General features: G+C 40.4%; 1 protein-coding gene across 3 annotated transcripts in view; it reads right to left on the bottom strand.

The window, feature by feature from the left end:
- The window catches only part of ZMAT4 (zinc finger matrin-type 4), a 374,780-nt gene that overhangs the window by 149,732 nt on the left and 203,168 nt on the right, over nt 1-21,880 (bottom strand). For all 3 annotated transcript variants that reach the window (XM_050800444.1, XM_050800441.1, XM_050800443.1), the window contains exon 4: nt 17,051-17,207. In XM_050800444.1, the coding sequence (XP_050656401.1) occupies nt 17,051-17,207 (157 nt within the window). The remainder of the gene's footprint in view (nt 1-17,050; nt 17,208-21,880) is intronic.

Here is a 21,880-nt window from a genome sequence, read left to right as displayed (position 1 = left end):
ACACACACACACACACACACACACACACACACTTTCTCTCTCTCTCTCTCTCTCTCTCTTTCTAAATCCCTCATCAAGCTTCCTCCCCAAGCCCCTGGCTCTTTATTTTCTTCCTTCCTTCTTTTCTCCTCTTTTCTCTCCCTTTACACTCATGCTTAATGCTTTCTAGGCTCTAGGATAGTGAAGTTTAATTCATTCTCACAAGGGATGTGGGGGCTTTTGATATAGAGAAATAAAGCCAGAATTTATTCATTTTAAAGTATGTGGTTTCTCTCACCTAAGGCATTCTTATCCACAACAATAATTCTTCCCAGTTGTGTGATATCATGCAGTTTATTATATCTGTTCTGTGTGTTTTCTTAAGTTACTCAGAGATCTTGTCTGGTCAATAAGGCAGCTTGAAGCCCAGGGAGATGAACCCACTAGTGTAGAGTCCCTTGATTAATAAGCAGGAGAGGAAGTGGTAAAGACCAGATCTCTGGACTCTAAGACCAGCCCCATATTTCAATGTCAACTTGCTTCCAATAATGCCTACAGAGCAACAGGCCAAATAAACAGACAGATTAATTCTAGAATCAAAACACATTTCCTAGGCTTCAACATCTGCTCTCAGTGGGGATTATTTGGAAATGTGCATTTTTTTCTAAAAAAGACTTTTTTGGATTTCCAGTCCCTATGATAAACTGCCTTTCTTTTTTTCCTACCCTAAATCAAATTAATGACAGTAGTATTTCTTCAGCAAGTATCACTGTTTTTTTGCAAATGCTACCAATAGTAAAGTTAGATCATTCAGTGAGTGGCTTAAGAGGCAGCTGTCAGTGTCGTTCTGTAGTTCCGTCACCACATGGTCCAGCCTCCTCTGCAGGGAAGCACCTCACCTCCATGCCCACCACAAAGTCAGGCCTCATACTTAGATTTCTTTTGCAGCTCTGGCAGAGGCTTGGGCCTCTTGTGTAGATAGTAAATGCTCAATGAACATGTGATAAATACATGAAGAAAAGTGCTGGTGACTTTTAATATCAACTTGGGGGAATTTTTATGTTTTGATAAATATGAGAGCTAAACATTAAATCTTTGATAGTTTCATTAAACTTATTTTACAGGGTTAAAAAAACAAGCTAGATACTCCTAATAGGTGATAGATTAAATAAATTATAGTCATCTATACTCTGAAAAACACACAGCAATAAAAAAAAAAAAAAAGACATGTTTTAGAAAAGTATTTAGGGACCTGGGGAAATGTTCAGAATAGGATGTAAACTAAAAGATGTGGTTCATATGTCTAATATCAACAAAATCATTTACACACACAGCTGCAAAACTTTATATAACTATAACTATTTCTATTACTATGTATATGTATAAAACTATATAGACTAGAAGGCTGTAGATAAAAATCTTAGTAATAGTTGTTTCTGAGTTGTAGAATATGGGTGATCTGCTTTGTACTCATGGATATATACTCCCTGATGCAGATGGAAAACATTTTTTTTTTTTTTTTACCATTTATATATAGGCCACATTTTATGTTAACTTGTTTTAGTACAAAGTCTAAAAAACACTGCTTAGGGAACTTGTGGTGCCACAACCCAGTCTTAAATCTCAGAAGATTTTATTTGCAGTGCTTTATTATTAATTTATTGTAGACTTGAGGGAAAATGAGTTGGAGGAAGGCTGGCCCAGTCAGAATATAAGGTAAAAGTACCAGCTTCCCTGATTTCTCTAAAAGATCCTGAGAAAAGCAGTTGTCCCACTGTTATCACAGATCCAAATATGGCTCTAATTATTTAGATAAAATGAAGCACCTCTCTTCTCATATGATATGTCTGGATGCGAATTCTGCTACCTAGCACCATGAGATAGAAAAATTCGCATACTATTTATTTTATGCCACAAAAGAAATTAAAAAGCACTGTAATATATCCAATGTTTCAAAATACATGCCGTTTCACACTTCCTGAGCATAAACAAAGATGAGGATGACTTAAGGGGACCGTCCAATTCAATTACACATCAACCTTCTAAGTATAATCAGCCTATTAACAGAAGTTGCTTCTTTACCCACACTGCATTCATATATTGTCAGTCTTCATTAAGAGAGTATTCATAGATCATTGATTTTCACTAATATAGAATAATTCCCTCTAGTTTCAGTCACTTGATTAGGTTCTAAATATCGTAAGTATGCCTGTTTTCTGCAGAATTTTAATCTTTGAAAATAAGCCATTAAATAGAACTTTAGAGGGGATAAAAGTCCTTTTATGACTTTCTTGTGTTGCTTGGCAAAATAATCCAAAGGCTGTAATATTCCACACTCTTTACCTTGAAATCAAGAGGCCAGAATCCAAGGTCCATGAGGGCAAGAATTTTTATCCTTTGTTTATTGATAGATTCCAGGTACCCAGAACTGGGTTTGGCACATGATAGGTGTTAAATAAACCCTTCTTGAATGAGGGGAGCAGCTTATTCTCCATTGAGTAATTGACATAACAGAAGAAATCACTTCTCTTACATAAACTGCTGTTACTTGAGGACATCCTGTAGGTATAATGATGAATGCCGGAATCAATGATAGCATCCACTCTGTCCGGACGGAGCTGAAAAGCAGTTATTTCCCTATAGTTTATTCATGGTATTAAATCTTCAAACACTACTCAGTCAAGGTGCTACACTCCCTGAGTTCAGTGTCAAAATCTCCAGTTATGGTCACAGTTCTCAAACTCTGTGCAGAGGTGTCCTACAATGACACAAGGAACTAAGTCATAGGAAATCTGTAAGATATTTTAACATTTTGAGAAAAGCCTAGTAACATCTGCTGGACACCACAGGGACCATTAACTCAAGGTAGCTCACAGTTTCAACCTAGATGCTACATTCCTTTTAATTATTTTGATTTCTGTGAAGCTGGGTTTTGGATACTGCTGTGTATGACCAGTCAATCAAATCATTCAGTGAGAAACAAGAAACAAAGGGGTCAGGGTCCAATTTGGTTTTAAAGTTATGCAGTACCCACCAGGCAAACACATTCATTAGTGCAGTTATTTAGGAAGGAAGCAAAAATACTGTTTTTTTTTTTTTCAATTTATGGGTATAATTATTTCAGACCAGGCACAGTGACTCACGCCTGTAATTCCAGAACTTTAGGAGGCTGAAATGGGTGGATCACTCAAGCCCAGGAGTTTGGAACCATGCTGGGCAACATGGAAAAAAAAGTCTCTACAGAAAATACAAAAATTAGGTGAGCATGCTGGCATGTGCCTGTAGTCCCAGCTAGGCAGGGAGGGGCTGAGATGGGAGGATTGCTTGAGCCCATAAGGTCAAGGCTACAGTGAGCCATATTTGTGCCACTGCATTCCAGCCTGGGACCAGAGGAGATCTTGTCTTAGAAAAAAAAGATCAGATGGCTACTAAATTATTAGGACATAAGTACTTAAGTTGTTTGGACCTAGCTATTTAATAAACTTACCTATTAGGCATGTCTTTCAACCTCAGGGAATTGCAAAAGAAAAAATACAGAGACATTAAGACTGTGGTAAAATTTTAGCAACACTAAGAGTTACGACTTCATGCTTCTTCCTTCTTTGTGCATTGCTTAGGAAGAATCAATGTTCTGCTAACTGGGCACTGCTAGAAACAACGATGGCCTTTCCTTGGAAACCTCAAACCCCACATTTAACATGGAGTTCCAGACGGACAATGTGGGCTTCCCTGACAGGAACCGGTTGACCCACTGGCACTCCCAACGCCCATTGCAGGTGCTGCTCTTGGAGTACTGAGCTGGAGGCATCCCTTGGATCACAGGCAGTATCCTATAGGAGCTGGAGGACTGGGAACTGAAACCAGCTTTGGTTCTTTTAATTCTACCAGCCTTTCCCAGACACCTAATCCATACCCCGTGCTCAGGGTTGGGGAATGATTTACTTATCCGGCAGCATTAGCTATTCAACTAGAGAGCCAGCTTCCTGGATCATTTCTTATATCCTATGAATATTTATAGAGAATTCAAAGATGAGAAAAGTGATCAGTGCCAGAGGCACAGCAAAGAGAAAGTGCAGGCTAAGTTTAGAGGAAGAGAAACAAAGAGGGTGGCCTTTTGTCCTGGGCTAGAATAGAGCTGTGACTTTAGAATGAATTTAGGGAAGTTGGTGCTGTTCCATTCTGTGAGTGGATTGCCTGTGTCTACACCCGCTCTTCAGCTACCATCCCCACCCCTGAAGAAAGGGACCTCATGGTCTCTCTATTGAACCTCCATTTTGAGTTGCCTCAAGTGTATATCCCTAAAAATAACATTGATCTTAATAACCCATGGTTTGTAAGCTGTGAAAATTGGCTCTGTTTTGTATTGAAATGATGAATATTAGCTATGCATATATTTTGCATGTATCACTTTTAATTTAATCTAGAAATAAAGCACTTTATCTCAACTGCCATTTGGGAACTGCTTTTCTGAGTCAGACTATGAAATCTCAAAGCAACTCTAGAACTCTTGAGATCAGATGTAAGGTAGATGGGGCTACTCTGCTCCATCATATCAAGTCCCTCCCATCACGAAGACTGAAAGAATTCAGAGTATCAAATATAAAAGCAAGAAGGTACCCTAGTCCCTGAGGGCTTGAAGACCACACCCCTACACCCCTGCTTCTCAAATTGAGCAATGAGGCTGATGGGCAAAGGAGCGCTGCAAAGGAGGAAGTCAGTTTTAGGGTAGATAAGACTTTGCAGACAAAAGTTGGAAAATCCTTAGGCAAATTCAGTCCTGGGGGAGCAGAAGCCTACTTAGAGCCTGAATTATTCAGATGTGTCACCCACAATCATTAATTTAACTATGGCTTGGTCACAAATTGCATACTTCATTATTGCCACGCAGACACAGATGGAAGGGCGCACACGAGAGAAAATATGAATGATTTATTTTGAGGGATGTTTTTAGGACAAGTGTATCATTAACAGTCATTGAGGACGTAGCTGCTTTAAAACCTGCTACTCCAAGTGTGCACCACCCATCAAGACTATCCACAGCACTCGGCAGCTGATTAAAGAAGCCCATCTCAGGCCCCAACCAGGACCACAGGATAAGAATCTGCATTTTGCAAGAGGCTTGAGTGACTCATACGCAAATTAAATTAGGAAAGCACTGGATTAGGTTCCTGTCAGAATCACCTTGGGGATGTTTAGACACTCAAGGACCCCAGACCCACTTAGGCCACTTAGCTCAGAATGGCTTGGGGTGGGGTCCAGTCATGATAGATGTTAAAGCTTTGCAGGTACCTCCAATGGGCAGACAGGACTGGGAACCCTCAGACTGGATCAACAGCGTAGGGATGGGCTTCACTTGCACCTCAGCCGTACCAAATATTCATATAGTCATGTTTCATTCATTCAACTCTGTTCTGGCACTGTGCCCTGCCTTAGGTACAGAGAGCCATCCATGACCTCATGGACCTTAAAGTCTGAAACAGACATATTTTGAACTAATTTTACAGAACTGTTTTATTAAGATGTACTAATTCTACAGAAGTCTATGTGCTTTAAAAAAAAAATCATAGGCGAGGCATGGTGGTTCACACCTGTAATCCCAGCACTTTGAGACGCTGAGGTGGGAAGATTGCTTGAAACCAGGCATTCGAGACCAGCCTGGACAACATAGTGAGACTGCACCCCCAGCTACTTGGGAAGCTGAGGTAGGAGGTAGTCTTGAGCCCAGGAATTCAAGGCTTGAGTGAGCTACAATCACGCCACTGTACTCCAACCTGGGTAACAGAGTGAGACCCCTGTCTCAATGAAAAAAATTAAAAATTAGCCTGGCATTGCAATGCACATCTGTAATCCCTGCTACTCAGGAGACTGAGGTAGGAGATTCCCTTTACCCCAGGAAGTTGCAGTGAGCCGTGGTTGTGCCACTACATTCCAGCTTGGGCAACAGAGCAAGTCCTTGTCTCTACAAATTTAAAAAAAAAAAAAGTAATAATAATTTTTAAAAATCATAAGAACAACAGGTACAAAGAAAATAATATCATGAAATATCATTTTGAAATAAAACTAAAACTAGATTCAAGTCACAACTCTGGTGGATTATTTGACCTACAGCGAGAATATTTCCTAAAATAAAATGGGGCCAGTGGTTCAATTTCACACCTTTGTTGTGAGGATTAAAAGTGTCTGTTTGACAAAAGTTACTTTGCCGGCATCTTGACCACAGAGAAAACTAAGACTAGAACCCAGACCCCCTAACTGCTGCCCTGTGTTCTTTCCTCAGTCCCACATTGCTGGGCTGCGGAGAACATGGGGCAGGAAGAGCGATTGGTAAGAGTGAGTCAGAAAAGCTAGTGCAATGGTGGTGGCATGTTCCTGTAGCTGGTCGTAAGTTTGCTGACACGCCAGCAGAGATTCCTTCAAAGTCATCCAGGAAGTTTTACAGAATAATAGAAAGTATATATAAGAGCCAGAGAGATGATATGAGGAAGAAAAGTGTATGATGCAGGATAAAGGATGTGGATTTACTTAGCCAGAAGACGGGGCTCTGAAGAGTAACTTAATGATACTTGAGACACACAGAAGGCGACAGAATTTGGACTGATGGCCAGCTGTTTCCCAAAGCTGCTGAAAAACAGCTTTGAAACAAGAAAAGAGGGAACTTAAGGGAGCTGGTCCCTGATGTGAAGGCATGCTGACTGTCCCAGAGAGGGTGGTTCTGGGAGGTTAGTAGAATTAAGGATTATTAATACCTGATAGGGGAGGGGGAAATATTGGGTAAAGCATACCAGACAATGAGAAAGAGTTAAATAGAATCTTACTGGAAACAGAAAACATGTTGGTAATTCAAGATTCATGAACTTCTAGGTTCATGAATTGGATTCTTGGAATCTTGGAATCATGGAACTACGGATGAAACATTTTGTTTAAAGAAAAGCACGATATTTGAATATTAAATCATCAGGATTCATCAGATGTATGGACCTCTTTCTCTCTGACTTACTTTGACTACAAATAAAACCTCCCTTTGTATCAAAAAGGATGGACTAAATGTTCATTTACCACATATACCACAGTGAATCCTTCCTTCACCTTCTCATCAGCATTCTTGATATATTAGTTTTGCTAACTGAAAATGAAAGGGGCAGGTATTAAGATTTCATCTGCTCTGCAGAGTGAAATGCAAAACGAAGCTGCTAATGATTAGCAGTCTGCGCTAATCAAGAAATAATCACAGCAAGAATTCACGGGTAGGCCTTCCACCCATCTCCTGCTTCTCAGTTAAGTGATCTCAACAAGTGACAGAAGAGCAGCAGCAATCCTTCCTTCAGATGACTGAGGACCCCTGGCTTCCAAAGACTTACTGATTTCTAAGTCTTGAGGATCGCACTCAGAATGCCCAGATCATGTATTCAGCCAGTACAACTACCAGGAAAAATTGCTGCCTCCAAAAAGAGTTGCAAAATCTTCGTTGCTTAGTCCTTCAATGCAACTGAGCAACAACAACAAATTTAATAAAATAAAATAGGCCAGGGGCGGTGGCTCATGCCTGTAATCCCAGCACTTTGGGAGGCCGAAGCAGGTGGATCACAAGGTCAGGAGTTCAAGACCAGCCTGGCCAACATGGTGAAACCCCATCTCTACTAAAAATACAAAAAATAGCTGGATGTATTGGCACACACCTGGTAATCCCAGCTGCTCGGGAGGTTGAGGCAGGAGATTGCTTGAACCTGGGAGGCGGAGGTTGCAGTGAACTGAGATCGCACCACTGCACTCCAGACTGGGTGACAGGGCAAGACTCTGTCTCAAAAAGATAAAAATAAAAATAAAAATAAAAATAAAAATAAAATGAAATAAAATAAACTTGGTTGGGCCTCTTTAATCTCCCATTTGCAATTCATGATACCTCGAGATGGCCAAAATATACTTATAAACCTTAGGTGGATTTACAATTAGAACCGTAAACTACTGAGTGCTCAACAAACAATTGAAGAAAATCACTTAGCAGGAAATCCTGCACAAAAGAAACAACTTCTCTGAAGCCTGGCAAAGTGAGGAAAATACATTAAATTTCATATTTCTGTTTTCAGTAAGTGAACATGCTAGGTGTCTGTGTCATGTGACAATTTACATAGCAGAGTAGCCTATTGAGAAATTAGAAATTATTTTCTTATGGGCTCACTTCATTAAAATGAGAGGAATTTTTGCATTCCATTCCAAAATGGTAGCTAGGCCCTGAAGTCTGGTTTTCCCCACCTGTGGGAGAGAATGAGCAAATGGATTTGTGTTGAGTTGTCTGAGAGGCAAAGGGATCTGAATGCCAGAGAGGAGTATGCCTGGTGTCAGGAAAGTAATCGACTTCTTGGGGACTAGGAAAAAAAGGGAGTTGTAACTGTTGATAGAGATCTGAGCAGCTTAAAAACAGTGTGTCCATGGTAGTGGGACCTCCCTAGGAATGCCTCCCATGGGGCCTTGGTCTTCTTTTCCATGGCCTAGGTTGGAACAGAGGAGACTTGGCCAGTGAAGAAAACAGATGATTAAAATACACTTCTGAGGGAGCCCCAGGGCTGGATCTCCAGCCTGTGGAGGCTGAGAACACAACAGTATCCTGGGTGAGATCATAAAGTAGCCAGAGTCCATAGGTCAAGACTTCTCTGAGCCCTTTGAGTGGCGCTAAAGAGGGAGAGGGTACCCCAGTGAATGGCTGGGGCCAGTCTTCTTATCAACCTTCAGGGTCAGAGAACAGAAGTAATTTACATGAATTTAGAAAATATTTTAAAATGTTATATTAATCGCACTCAAACGCCATGCAGTAATTTCTACCCATCACATCTGATTCTTAAAGAAACCAAACTGAGCATTAAGCAAGAATTTTGAGGCTGATGTTTAAAATGTGGGGATATTTCAAAGAATGATAATACAGTTTGGGACATTTACTCTCCATTATTTCAGGTGTGATGCTTACTTTATGAGTGTCTTCTCAATTTCATAGACTAGACACTTTTAGGGTTCTTATCTTTAATAGATGATTCAGGAGTTGTTGCCAGAAAATCTTTTGCTTGTAGTTTTTTCTGAATAGTAATGCATTTTGTGTATGAATTTCAAGTCCTGACCATGTCTGCTGTTGACAGATTCAGAGTACACACAGGAAATTGATTATTTTATTGTTCTACTATTTTCCTTTATAAAAGTACGTCAGAGAATATTTTCTGAAATAAAGGTATAACCACATCATAAAAGCTGCCGAGATAATAAGCTGTCTTATACCAGTATGTGATCACTCAAAAGAGAAAAGCGAGTTTATGGTATTGAAAAGGATTTGTGAAAATCACCTAGGCAGTAGGCTCCTTGTTAAAATCTTTAGTTTTATCCAATCATTGATCTCTTGTTTCATTAGCCATCAACTATAAAACAAAAACCGCAGCAGTCTTGATCTAATCATTGCCTCAAGCTTGCTATGACCCAGTGCAGAAAAATTATGGCCAAAAGAATTCAGCTTACCTCACACTGCTAATGGATTTAAATCTTACTCACTGTAGGATAGGCATGGACTAACTGGCATGGTTTCTCCTGTCAGTGACACTAGGGCAGCATTACTGCAAGAGCAGTGTCTTTGCTGTCAGCCACTTGTATCACCTTGGGTAAATGATTTCACCCCTCTGGGCTTTAGTTTTCTCACAAGGTATCTGAGATGGCTAAAATAACGATCACTAAGCCCCTTCCAGCTCTGCAATTCTGTGAATCTATTACTTACATTTATACACTTAGAAAAGCCAAAAACATCACTGGAACAAATGCACTGATCTAGAGATGATGCCTCAGAACATGCCAGCTTTCCTAATTTAAAAGAAGATGCACCACTATTAAGATCTGCCTGTTTGACAAACTATTCTTTGCATCTATTAAAACAAGCATCCAGACAGATTATGCCACACAAACCAAATAACCTGATTCAGATGAAAGAACTGCTATGGTGTATAAAATCTTATATGCAGATATGAGGTGCTGATTGAACCTAGAGTGAATATATTATTCAAAATTTGAATTTATGTAACTTTCAAGCAGATCTAGAATACCCTGATCTTTACTTATTCAACAGAGAACTTAAATAAGCAATTCTCTGTCTGGCATGGAAATTTATGTAAAAGTTCTGAAGCTCTGTCTCTCTAATTTTCAACAAGAAATAAGGAAAAAAAGAAGAGAACCAACAAGATTTTAGAAGAGGAATATACAATAAACACACTTACGACACACGCAATGAATGAGATCATTGCTTATCTGTTCCTTTTCTTACATTGTTTACTGTTCCTGCAAATAAGAAATACTTGATTTAAAGTGTATAAATATCTGTCTTTGTTGCTACCAATCCACTTAATGAGAGTCTTGGATTTTGAAATATTCTATTCAGTAGATGAGCAAATATCAGTAAATCACTTTATGAAACATTATGTATTGCTGAAAATGAAAAAAAAGGTCAGTTTGACTTGCAATTCTGTGTCTTACAATATAACATCAGGCAAGTTACTCAGCCTGCAGGGTCTCAGTTTCCTCCTCAGTAAATCGGATACAGTAATACTGTAAACATCATGCTTTTTATGAAGATTAAATCAAACAATGCATGTGTTGTATCTGTATAATATCTTTACAATTACAATTATCAGTTATAATTACTGATTCCATTATTAAGCTAGATTCAGTCTATTCAACTAGGTATAGTTTTACCACACCCAGAATCTTTTAAATATTATATATTCTTATTTAATCGTTAAGAAATAAACAGACTTTTTGAAACTTATTTTATATAAATGTAATGAATAGAAAGTACTTGTGCTATGAATGTTGTCTATTCTTGTTATTCATGATAGTTATGTTTTACAAAGTTACCAGGAACACTGAAATAGCAAATACTGAACATTTGCTCCGGAGAAATTTGGGGTTAGGTTCCTAGGAACTTGTGGTTACAAGATTTTGATCAGTCAGGATACAACCTTGATGTATGTGTGTTTCTGCTTAAATATGTCTGATTTAATATAAATGTTTGGTTCATTAACTTTAAACACACCACCAATGGCACTGTAACTCATGTCTGAGCAAAGCTTATTTTCTCAGTAAGGTTCATCACAGCCTTCTTGTACTTAGGAACATTAGCTAGCCCTTCAGCACTACCCTTGGGGGACATTTTAAATGGCAAAGTCACCAACAAAAGGCACAAAATGTGCAAAACACGTGACACTACATAGACTGCAAAGAGAGAGAGAGAGAGAGACTTGTTTACAGAATGACAGCGGAAACATGAAACCAGAATGTCACCATGTTCAACCTTAGCTGGGAATGTGTACTTGGCATGACTCACATTTTTCACAATTCCACACATGTCTGGGAATAACCCCAAAAGTGCCAGGAGAATTAATTTGGAGTTACAAATAAATCATAGTGGATTCATAAATACAGAATCCTCAAATAATGAGGATCAGTTGTGTGTATGCGTACACTTGCATGTATTTACATACAAAAATATATCTATTCCACACTGAATTGTGTGGCAGACCCTATAGTATTTTACTTATATCTTCTGCGTTACTATAATCATTCTGTAATGTGTTTCTGTCACTTTACTTATAACAAATTGAGGGCTGAAGAGTTAAAACCACCTGTGAACGTTCCCATGGATATAAGCAGAATTTAAAACTGGGTCTGACTTCATAGCCTCTGTCTGTGGCCTCTGGTATTCTGTGTAGCACCTATTTTACAAAGAAAAGAGTTTTGTAAGATCAAGCAAGTGGATAGGGATGACAACTTCCTGTTAAACTGGAAAACCACTATTTTTTACCATCATATTTGACTAAAATTTAAATAACCAAGGAAACTAAATTTGAAAAGAAAACTATAGACACTTAACTGCCTGTCATTATTCTAATATATGCTTCCAATTTTTACACATCCAACAAGTATTAATTAAATGCCTACTATGTGCCCAGAAGTGCAGTCATGAATAAAGGTGGTAATAACTGTGGTCCCTGCAGAGCACACCTCAGAATGGTTCTCTATCCATCCAGCCTTGTTAGTGAAGACACACATAACCCTAGGGCCACTTCAAACTCTGAAGGGTCAAAAATGAAAGAAAGGTTATTGCTAAATTTGATGTCATTACCTGTTAAACTAATGATGTCTGGGAACTATATGAAAGATTGCACTCATATCCATTTTTACTGTGAATGATAGATGTGTTCATAAAAGCTCACAACTGAAACAATAACTTTAAGGGATAATGTAGCCACCAGGATAGGATCTCCCGTAATACCATACAACCACAAAGTATTACAATAAAGGCTTATTTCTTGTTCATGCAAAATCTAATGCAGTTGAATGGCTCTCTTCCGTCTTGTAGCCAGGTCTTAACACACAATCAATTCCAAGTCTGGGGAAGATAAAAAGCAAATGGGTGTCTGATAAGCAAAGTCTCTGCTATAGACGCAGATGAATATTCTTATTAATGCTGGATAGAACCTAACCATTCCGATTGTGCATAATCTTAAAAATCACTTTGATGAATGGGGGAAAATGGAGAATAGCTATAGTTTAAGGATTCTTTTCTGTACGTCAGATTTTCTGTCATTCATATTTTCTTCAAAAGTAAGTTTCTAAAGAGAATAGTTAAATGATGTTTTCTTCAGGATTTTGAATGAGATCTTGCTGATACGGATTTATCATAAAAAAAAAAAGAGGTTGGGGGAGGAAAATCACGAGCTGGCAGGCACAGAAATCAGGGCCTATGATCTTTGCCGGTTGCCGTCAGTTAACTGGAGTTTGCTCGTATACTGGGTTAATGTCCCCTCAAATTCACGTCCCCCTAGAATCTCAGAATGTCATTTTTTTTGGAAATAGGTTTTTTTTGCAACTATAACTAGTTAAGCTAAAATGAGATCATACTGGATTAAAGTGTGCCCTAAGCCCAGTGACTAGGGTCTTTTTCTTGTTTTCCCTAAGACAGGGTTTCACTTTGTCACCCAGGATGGAGTGCAGTGGTGCAACCTCAGCTCACTGCAGCATCAACCTCCCAGGCTAAATGGATCCTCCCACCTCAGCCTCCCAAGGAGCTTGGACTACAGGCATGTGCCACTATGCCTGGCTAATTTTTAATTTTTTGTAGAGAAAGAGTCTCACTACATTGCCCAGGCTGGTATCAAATTCCTGGGCTCAAGCAGTCCTCCAGCCTCAGCCTCCCAGAGTGTTGGAATTACAGGTATGAGCCTGCTCTCAGTCACATCCTTTTCTTCAGTCCCTATCCCAGGCACCTCCCCAGGTCCCGACTGGTGCACAGCCTGGAAGACTGCTTCCATTTTATACAGAAACTCACATTAGCACCTGTTGTGAGTTTCTGTATAAAAAACCCATTGCCCCCTTGTTGCATGTTCCTCAAGATCATCCAGTATCTAGATCAGGAGTCAGCAAACTTTTTACGTAAAGAACCACAGAGCAAATATTTTAGGCTTTGTGGCCTGGATCATCCCTGTTATAACGACTCAATTCTGCCATTGCTGCATAAAAGCAGCCACAGACAGTATGCAAATGAATGAGTGTTATTCCAGCGGCTCTGCCAAGCATTTCAGAAATTCTAGTAAACATGCACCCATCTGGAGAAGGCAACTCAAGCTGCAACTCATTCTGCAGGAGACCCAGAAGATGCTTGATCAAAGTGCAGCTTGATGGGGTGGAAAGGTAGGGATTCACAGATCCCAACTGCTCACCCTCATCAGACGAAGTAGCTGGCAGAAGCAATGAGCTGTAGTTCTATTATTCCAACACAGAAATCACCCCAGTTCAAGAGCCTGTTATTCACAGGGGTGGGGGCAGCATACCTGAGCAGAATGGTCCCCTTGCATCTTGATTCAGTTGATTGGATTTTCTATCTTCTTTTTCTTTCCCTTTTGTTTAGAAGTAATTTCAAGTCAACTTGGTTAATTAGGCAGAGCATTTCCTAGAGGAGCACAAGACAGCCACCACGTGGAAGGTGACGCCCTGCAGAAGCTGCTGCTGGGTGTGGCTGCAGGCAGTGAGGGAGGATGGCCATCCGAACTGCATTCAGGGAGCTGTACTTGATAGTTCAGGAGGCCATAGTGTGGGTTTGTTTTTCCACTGCCCCCTGGTCTTTCTCCTGTACTCGCAGTAACGTGAGATGAAGCCTCTACCTTATACTCTAAGGCTAGAATTCAGGTTGCTGTTTCGTTCCGTACGCGTGGTCTCCAGCCCAGCATGCTTGCATTAAAGGGTGGTGTCCTGCCACGGTCTTCACAGCCTATCCTTTCCTAGAACCCAGGACTGCAGCAGGCGTTGCTACCATCTGCCAGGCTCTCCCAATACCAGCACACTGTTGGTTCATCTGCATGCTCCCTGGGCTGGTGCCATCTTCCTATCGGGCTTTCAACCCTTAACCGGGGACACCCCCACAAAGACTACTCCTGCTGTTGGGACTCAGAAAACAATATCTCAAAATGAAGGCCTGAGCAACAGCTTCAGAAGTGAAGTTTTTCTCTGACATTCTCCTACCCTCCTGTCTCCCTGTTCCATTCTCCCCCAAGGCTAGCCTGGAAACCTGCTTCTCCAAGGCAGGTCATAGAAACCATAACCCCCTATTCCCCAAAGCCAGCCATAAAATCCTAAAAACTATTACTCTAATTTTCCCCTCACTCCCCTCACCTTTCTGTGTAAAAACTGACCAGAAAGAAATTATCTGATCAACCGTGTTGGAGAGTAGGACATTAGACCCCCTTTCCCGAGAGGGTCCTGCCCCACACCCAGAAGTTAGGAGTGCTGCTCAGAGAGACCAAAAAGACTCTTGATAGACAGGCCTTGCTGGGTATCCCTACTCTGTCCAACAGCGTTAGATCATTCCCTTTTTGTGCTATCATATATCTACACGGCTGCCCTTACTTTGCTGAAGTAACCATAAAAATGGCCAATTTCTACTGCATTTGGGTCTTCATTCTGAAGGCTGTCATGTATACATATTGCATACATTTGCATGTCTTTTCTCCTATTAACCAATCTGCCTCATGTCTGACTACTTGCTCCCTCTAGTAGGAGGCCTTGCTTTCTCTGCTCCCCGCCAACAGTTGGGTTGACACCAACCCAAGCCAGGAGCCAGTTTAGCTTCCTAGGCCCTCTCATCTGTCTGGTGCTGCCACTTTCCAAGATCGTTTCTGCTCAAAGCAGCTTCAGAGTGGAATGGATGGGAGGGCACACTGCAGAAGGGGGTATGAGCTGGGTGTGAAGGGGGTACTGGCACAAGTCAGGACCAACCTGAGCCATAGCTTTCGGTGCACCACACCCTATTCATTCCCTTCTTGCCTATCCAGCAACCTGGTTTCTGCAACAGGGAGGGCTGAGCCAGTCCCATGAACAGCCAAGACTAAGCCATCAAGTAAAGGCTGCACTTTGTTTTTTCCTTTTCCTGTGGAATATATTGATGACAGCTAACAAATTACCCTCAAGTTCCATTTCCCAGGTCTGAGGGTGTTTGAATTCAGGAAAACAGCTGGATGCTCTGTTGTCTTGAAACTGTATTTAAATTCATGAAGAACTAGTTTTACCATGTGGCGACTTTTTTTTTTTTTTTTTTTTTTTTGCAGAAAGAATAACTCTCCCATTTGCTAATTGATGTGATAAGCAAACACACACCTTCTCCTCTTCCATCATTACCTCCAAAATTTAAGTTAACAGAAATATTCTGCTTCAACAGAGAGAACAAATGGGCTGGTTATTAATTCATGGAAAACAGGTAAAAATTTTCCAGTGACTTTTTTTTGAGATGTCTATTTTAAGAGATTTGATGGGGAGTAGGTTACAAGATGGAATATGCAACCTTTAAGGGAGCAAGAATCAGGAGTTTCAATTCACTGGCTGCTTGTCAAAGGTTGATACACAACCTGTGCCCCCAAACATACAGAGTTTGTCTCCAGATTTCATGTGTTTTGCAACCTCATCCTATGCCTGAATGTCAAAGTCACCTTTAAAAAAACAATGTTGTTTAAACTAACTAGAAAAATATAGTAAAATGATTCCTTGCGATTCTCTAGGTAAAAGAGTACATTTTTCTTAAGAAAAACAGTGGTAAGAATAAAAGCCAAGCATTGTTTCAGACTCTCTCCAGTTTCCAAAACACCATTTACAAAATAATTACACCTACAGTTTATGCATGATTCATTAGACAGCAGAGAAAATGTACTGCTAAATTTTAATTGCGTGGAAAGAGTAGGCACCATGAAATATGCCCCCAGCTTCTCTGGATTATAACCTGTTCGGTCACGTTTCTGCCACAACATAAATCTTGTCCAAATAGTTTATCTTGATTACATTATAAGAGTATTTTAGTTTCATGATGTGATAGACCGCCGAAGAATTTATTTTAGTTAAGCAACTAGAAGGTCAAATAATCAGCTTTCAATATTTCAGGTTTTACTTGTGAAAGTTAATAGGCTTGAATCACAGGATCGCCTGCAAGATGAATCACAGGGTCCCCTGCAAAGATGCTGAGAATGTAATCTCAGAAAAAAAAAAAAAAAAAAAAAAAAATCAGTTCTTGGCACACTAAAGTAGTTTTAAAGATTACAGTTTTCCTTTCCTTTCCTCCCACCCTCTCCTGCCAAGGTAAAAAAGGGATGATGTCCTGCATTATACAGACATTGGTAGGGGACCTCTCTATTACACATAACACAGCATGCATGATCCACTCTAATTGCAGACGGAATCTAGAAAACAGAATAGATATCACATCTTATGTAATACACATTAGGCATGATAGACAACATCTTGCAGAATACACACAGCTCTTCAGCAGATGCAAGCTGCTGCAATACTTCATCAGAAGGAGCCAGGGTGATAGAATGAGCACCTGAAATGGTATTTAGGGGTCTTACGACAGCCAGGTCTGCTGAGCCCAGCCACCCTAAAGGCTTTGAGTGACATCTACCATTAGGCTCTGGTTCTGACAACTGCCTGTGAAGGAGGAGCATGATCCGCATGACAGGCCAGCACTTGGTTTTCAGGGTCTCCCCGCGATCACTGTTCTTGCACGTACCTGTGGTCTTTAATGGGGTCTTCTCTCCTAGCAAGAGTTTTAACCTCTTGGCGTGGATTTTGCCTTGATAATGGGAATCAGCCACCACCGCTGAAGTGAATGACATGTTGCAGAGTGTGCAGCACTTGTTCTTATCCACCATGTCGGCATCACTTCCCTGCGCGGGGAGAAAGAAAGGCCGCGTTTGAGAGAGACCCATTCCATTCTTTTACAAATGAGGCTTATCCCAGATTAACTAGTGTATTGATACATCTAGTTTTTGTTCTGCAATCTCTCTCTCTCTCTCTCTTTTTGCCTTGCTTTCTACTCATCTTCTTTTTAATTTTTTTTTTAATACCTTCAGTTCTGGGATACATGTGCAGAATGTGCAGGTTTGTTACATAGGTATACATGTGCCATGGTGGTTTGCTGCACCCATCAACCCATCATCTACATTAGGTATTTCTCCTAATGCTATCCCTCCTCTAGCCCCCCCACCTGCTGACAGGCCCCAGTACAATCTCTTTTTCTTCATGATAATCATGATCAAAACTTACTCAGTGACTGACTTTGACATACAGTTAGTTAGTAGCTATTAACGCCAGATACTGGGATTTCAGGACAAATTTGTGGAGATGAGTTATCCAAATAAAAACGGAGCCCACAATTAAGAGAGAGCATATTGAGTCTGGCACAGTAAAGGAAAGCAGTCTCTAATTGGACCCATTATACTCATTAAAGTCAGTAAAATATCAGAGTTCAGATAGCCTGAATTATTTAGCAGAAATTATCATTTATTATTCTGCTCTGCTTTTGACCAATTTTAGCCTCACCAGGATACATGGCCACGATGTTCAAGATTTTTAAAGATTTCTTTAAGGAATTGAGTGTTTTTCATAATTAACTCGATTCTGTATCATAAAGCTATGATGACTATGCTGGCTGGATTTTCTGGGAGAGTTTGTGTAATTTTCCTTTTCTTCAGGAAAGGTGATTCATTAAATGCTGCACAAAATGCTTAAATCCAGCTGGAATTTTATTCCTTTGTAAGGCTTAATGAAAATGAACCATAATTCAGAAAAAAATAAAACCTTGGTCAGAGCCTGTGACCCGCTATTGTGCGCGCAGGTCATCAATTACCTATACTTATGAAGGGGAGAGTAATCCATTGCTTCCCCTCCTGCTTAGTTAGAAACGGAGGGTAGAACAGACTTTTAGATAAGAAGTTAATCTGTTCCTTAAGGGTGCAGCAATAGCCAAGCATCTCTTTGCTAAAGAGCCAGCTGCAATGAGTATATGGCCCCACGATGGCCCCTTCTCTTATTCCTAGTGAGCCCAGAGAGTACAATTTACAATTGGATGGTGAGGAGGATGAAGGTGGCACTGGCTGGAAGAAGGGAATTACATAGTTTATCTGCGGAGTAATAAGATGTCCAGACTGCTAGAGAGAGTGTTGCCTTACAAATTATGTGGTAGTTTGGAAATGAACTCCTTCCTCCTTAAGGCATTAGTCTGTAATATCTCTGATAATTAGCATTTCATCCTTGGAAGGAAGAGGGGTGTGTGTGTCCCAGGAGCAGGAGGCTGACCTGAAGTTCAGGGAGAGACTCCAAACATTGGTGCTGGGATGGAGGTGGTCAGTGAGTGGAAAAGGACCACTGGAGAGAGGAGGAGCTTTCCCAGTGGGTCCTCTCCTGCTAGGAAATCTAGTAGCCCTGAGGTTGTGCCCTTTGGCAATACTCTTGCTAAGAGTTTAAAGCCAAAGTGCTTTAAGTTTTCTCCACAGAGGAAAAAAAACCAAAAAAGTATGAATACTTTTACATCTGTGTGGAATACTATGGAGATGAAATGGACCTGGAGGGAAGGGGCAGGGTTGGCTTCCTGGGCCCCTGAGCTACCTACCTCCCCTGTCAAGCCTAGGAGATGGCATGGAAGCCAGGGAGATGGCATAGACCAGGATCACCAGGAAGAGGCAAATCAGGGAGTTCCTGAAGGGTTCCAGCCCATTAAATGAGGAGTAGATCATGTAAGAGGAATGAAAGACCAAACTTGGTGTCTCTTTACTACATACTAGAGGATATATATTAGTCTCACTTTTTACAATTTGTATACATTTGAGGGGTACAAGTGCAGTTTTATGACACAGATATATTGCAGAGCAGTGAAGTCTGGGCTATTCGCATAACAAAGAACTAAAAGTAGAACTACCATTTGATCCAAAAATCCCACTAATGGGTATCTACCCAAAGGAAAAAAAATCATTGTGTTAAAAAGATAACTTCACTCTTATGTTTATTGCAGCACTATTCATAATAGCAGAGATACTGAATCAACATAAGTGACCATCAATAGATGATTGGATAAAGAAAATGTAAAAATATATATATACACACACACACACACGCATACACATACACACACACACACACGCACACACATACACACACGCACACACATACACACACACACACGCACACACACACACACACACACACACACACACACACACACACACACCATGGAATACTACTCAGTCATAAAAAAGAATGAAATCAAGTCTCACCCTTTTTTAAAAAGGAAGATTATCAGGGTGAAAGTGGGTGCTTGAATTATACCATTTTTTCTACCTACTTATACATGACATAGGTCAAAGAGTGTAATTTTTTAAAATTAGGAACAAGTTCATAAGCCAGAGCTTAATTCTCAGCTTTAGAACCTGTGTATCTGTTCATCTGTGCATTCTCTTTAGAATCTGTGCATCTGTTTCGCCACTTCCAATGGAAACTCCAGCCATGCCTGGCCTTTCTCCCTGAAGCTCTAACAGCTAGAAATGTCTAAAGAAAATCTAGGGTCCCAGAGACAAAGGCCAGCATCACCACACAAAATGACTGAGAACTAGTTTCCAGGGCAAAGAGTTGCCCTTAATGAATGAAAAATGGATTTATGGTATTCATTTACCCAACACATTTTTAAGGACCTACTAATTGTGTTAGATGCTGTGGTAGATGAATATGACTCCATGCCCTGTTATCAAGGAGGCTGGCACCAGCAGAATTGGAGAAGCAGACAGAAAATAAGGGGAAGTATTATAATCAAAGAACTAGAGTCTCATATTGGACTCACATTCTCCTAATTGTAAGATAAAAAAAATAATGTAAATCAGGACTGTCTATATGGGTTTTCATCTTTAAGCCTTTCTTAAAGGAAATGCTGGAATGCCCTTCTGAATCACTCCATGTTTAAATCAGTTGTACTAGAATCTTTCTTCCTGGCTCATCTCATCACTTGCTTGAGGTGAAGCTGTTTCTTCTTCCTTTTTTTTTTTTTTTTTTTTTTTTTTGCTACAGGGTCTTGCTCTGTCACTCAGGCTGGAGTGCAGTGGTGCCATCATAGCTCACTGCAGCCTGGAATTCCTTGGGTTCAAGCAATCTTTTCACATCAACCTCCAGAGTAGCTAGGATCACAGACACATGCCACCACACCTGGATAATACTTTTTTATTGTTTGCAGAGAAAGAATGTCTACAACCTGTTTTCCGGGCTGGCCTTGAACTCCTAGGCTAAAGCAATGCTCCTGCCTTGGCCTCCCAAAGTGCCGGGATTGCAGGAGTGAGCCACTGCACCAACCTGAAACCACTTCTGGCTCTCTCTACTGTCTGGGAGAAGTGAGAACCAGTCTTTGGGTCTCCTGGGTGCCTTGTATATTCTTTTACAGAACATGGAATTACTGTACTTACTTGTTTTCATATTAGTCCACCTCATGAGAGGATAAAACTTCTTTAAGGTCTAGGAAATTGTCTCATTGATAGTGAGGAGCCAGCACCTAGCACCTTTACCACACTGGAGGACCTTCAAATGTGTACTGAATGAATGGAGCAGAGGGTTCGTTTGTGGGATTAGTAACTTGTGTGACATAAAAGTCAAAAGAGGAGACAGGTAACACAGGGAGGTCTATGGCAACCCAACATTTTTCCAACTGACAGAAAGATGTCCAGGTAAAGAACCAGAGATGACAACAATTTATACACTAACTTGAGGGTTCAGTAGGGAAATATGTTAGTTTCGCAATGGTAGTTTTAATATATGTATTCCTAGACTTCTGTTTTCCTGGACAATCTCATTATCATATAGAAAAATAAAAAATAATAGAAGAGGAAAACCAATTGTTATATAATAATGTATCATGGGATATAGTTATGCCATAGTTGTACGAGAGGGACCAGGCAATTTTAGGTACCTGATAATAGAGGGGCTTTGAGGCCCTGAAAAGTTAGGCAGCCTTTCATGCCAACAGTACACACTTAGGGAGATACTTTATAAAAGGGGCCAGTTATTCACATAGTGCAATTTTAAGTGCCACTAACACTAACTGCTCTAATGACACTGATGGATACACAGCTATGCAGAATTTTTTTTTCTTTTTTTTTGAGATGGAGTCTCACTCTGTCTCCCAGGCTGGAGTGCAGTGGTGCAGTCTCGGCTTACTGCAACCTCTGCCTCCTGGATTCCAGTGATTCTTCCACCTCAGCCTCCTGAGTAGCTGGGATTACAAGGATACACCCTACGCCTGGCTAATTTTTCATATTTTTAGTAGAGATGGCCACCATATTGGCCAGGCTGGTCTCGAACTCCTGACCTGAAGTGATCTGCCCACCTTGGCCTCCCAAAGTGCTGGGATTACAGGTATGAGCCACCAACGCCCAGCCAACTATGCAGAATTTTAATTGCATATTCTTAGCTACCAGAATCCCAAATTAATGGCTCTTTGCAACTCTAGATTATATCATCTGCTATGGTTTGAATGTGTTGGAAACTTAATCCCCAACACAACAGTGTTGAGCAGTGGGACCGT

The sequence above is a fragment of the Macaca thibetana genome, chromosome 8 (genome assembly GCF_024542745.1).
Source record: "Macaca thibetana thibetana isolate TM-01 chromosome 8, ASM2454274v1, whole genome shotgun sequence".
NCBI lineage: Eukaryota > Metazoa > Chordata > Mammalia > Primates > Cercopithecidae > Macaca > Macaca thibetana.
This window is presented reverse-complemented; position numbering and strand designations above follow the sequence as displayed.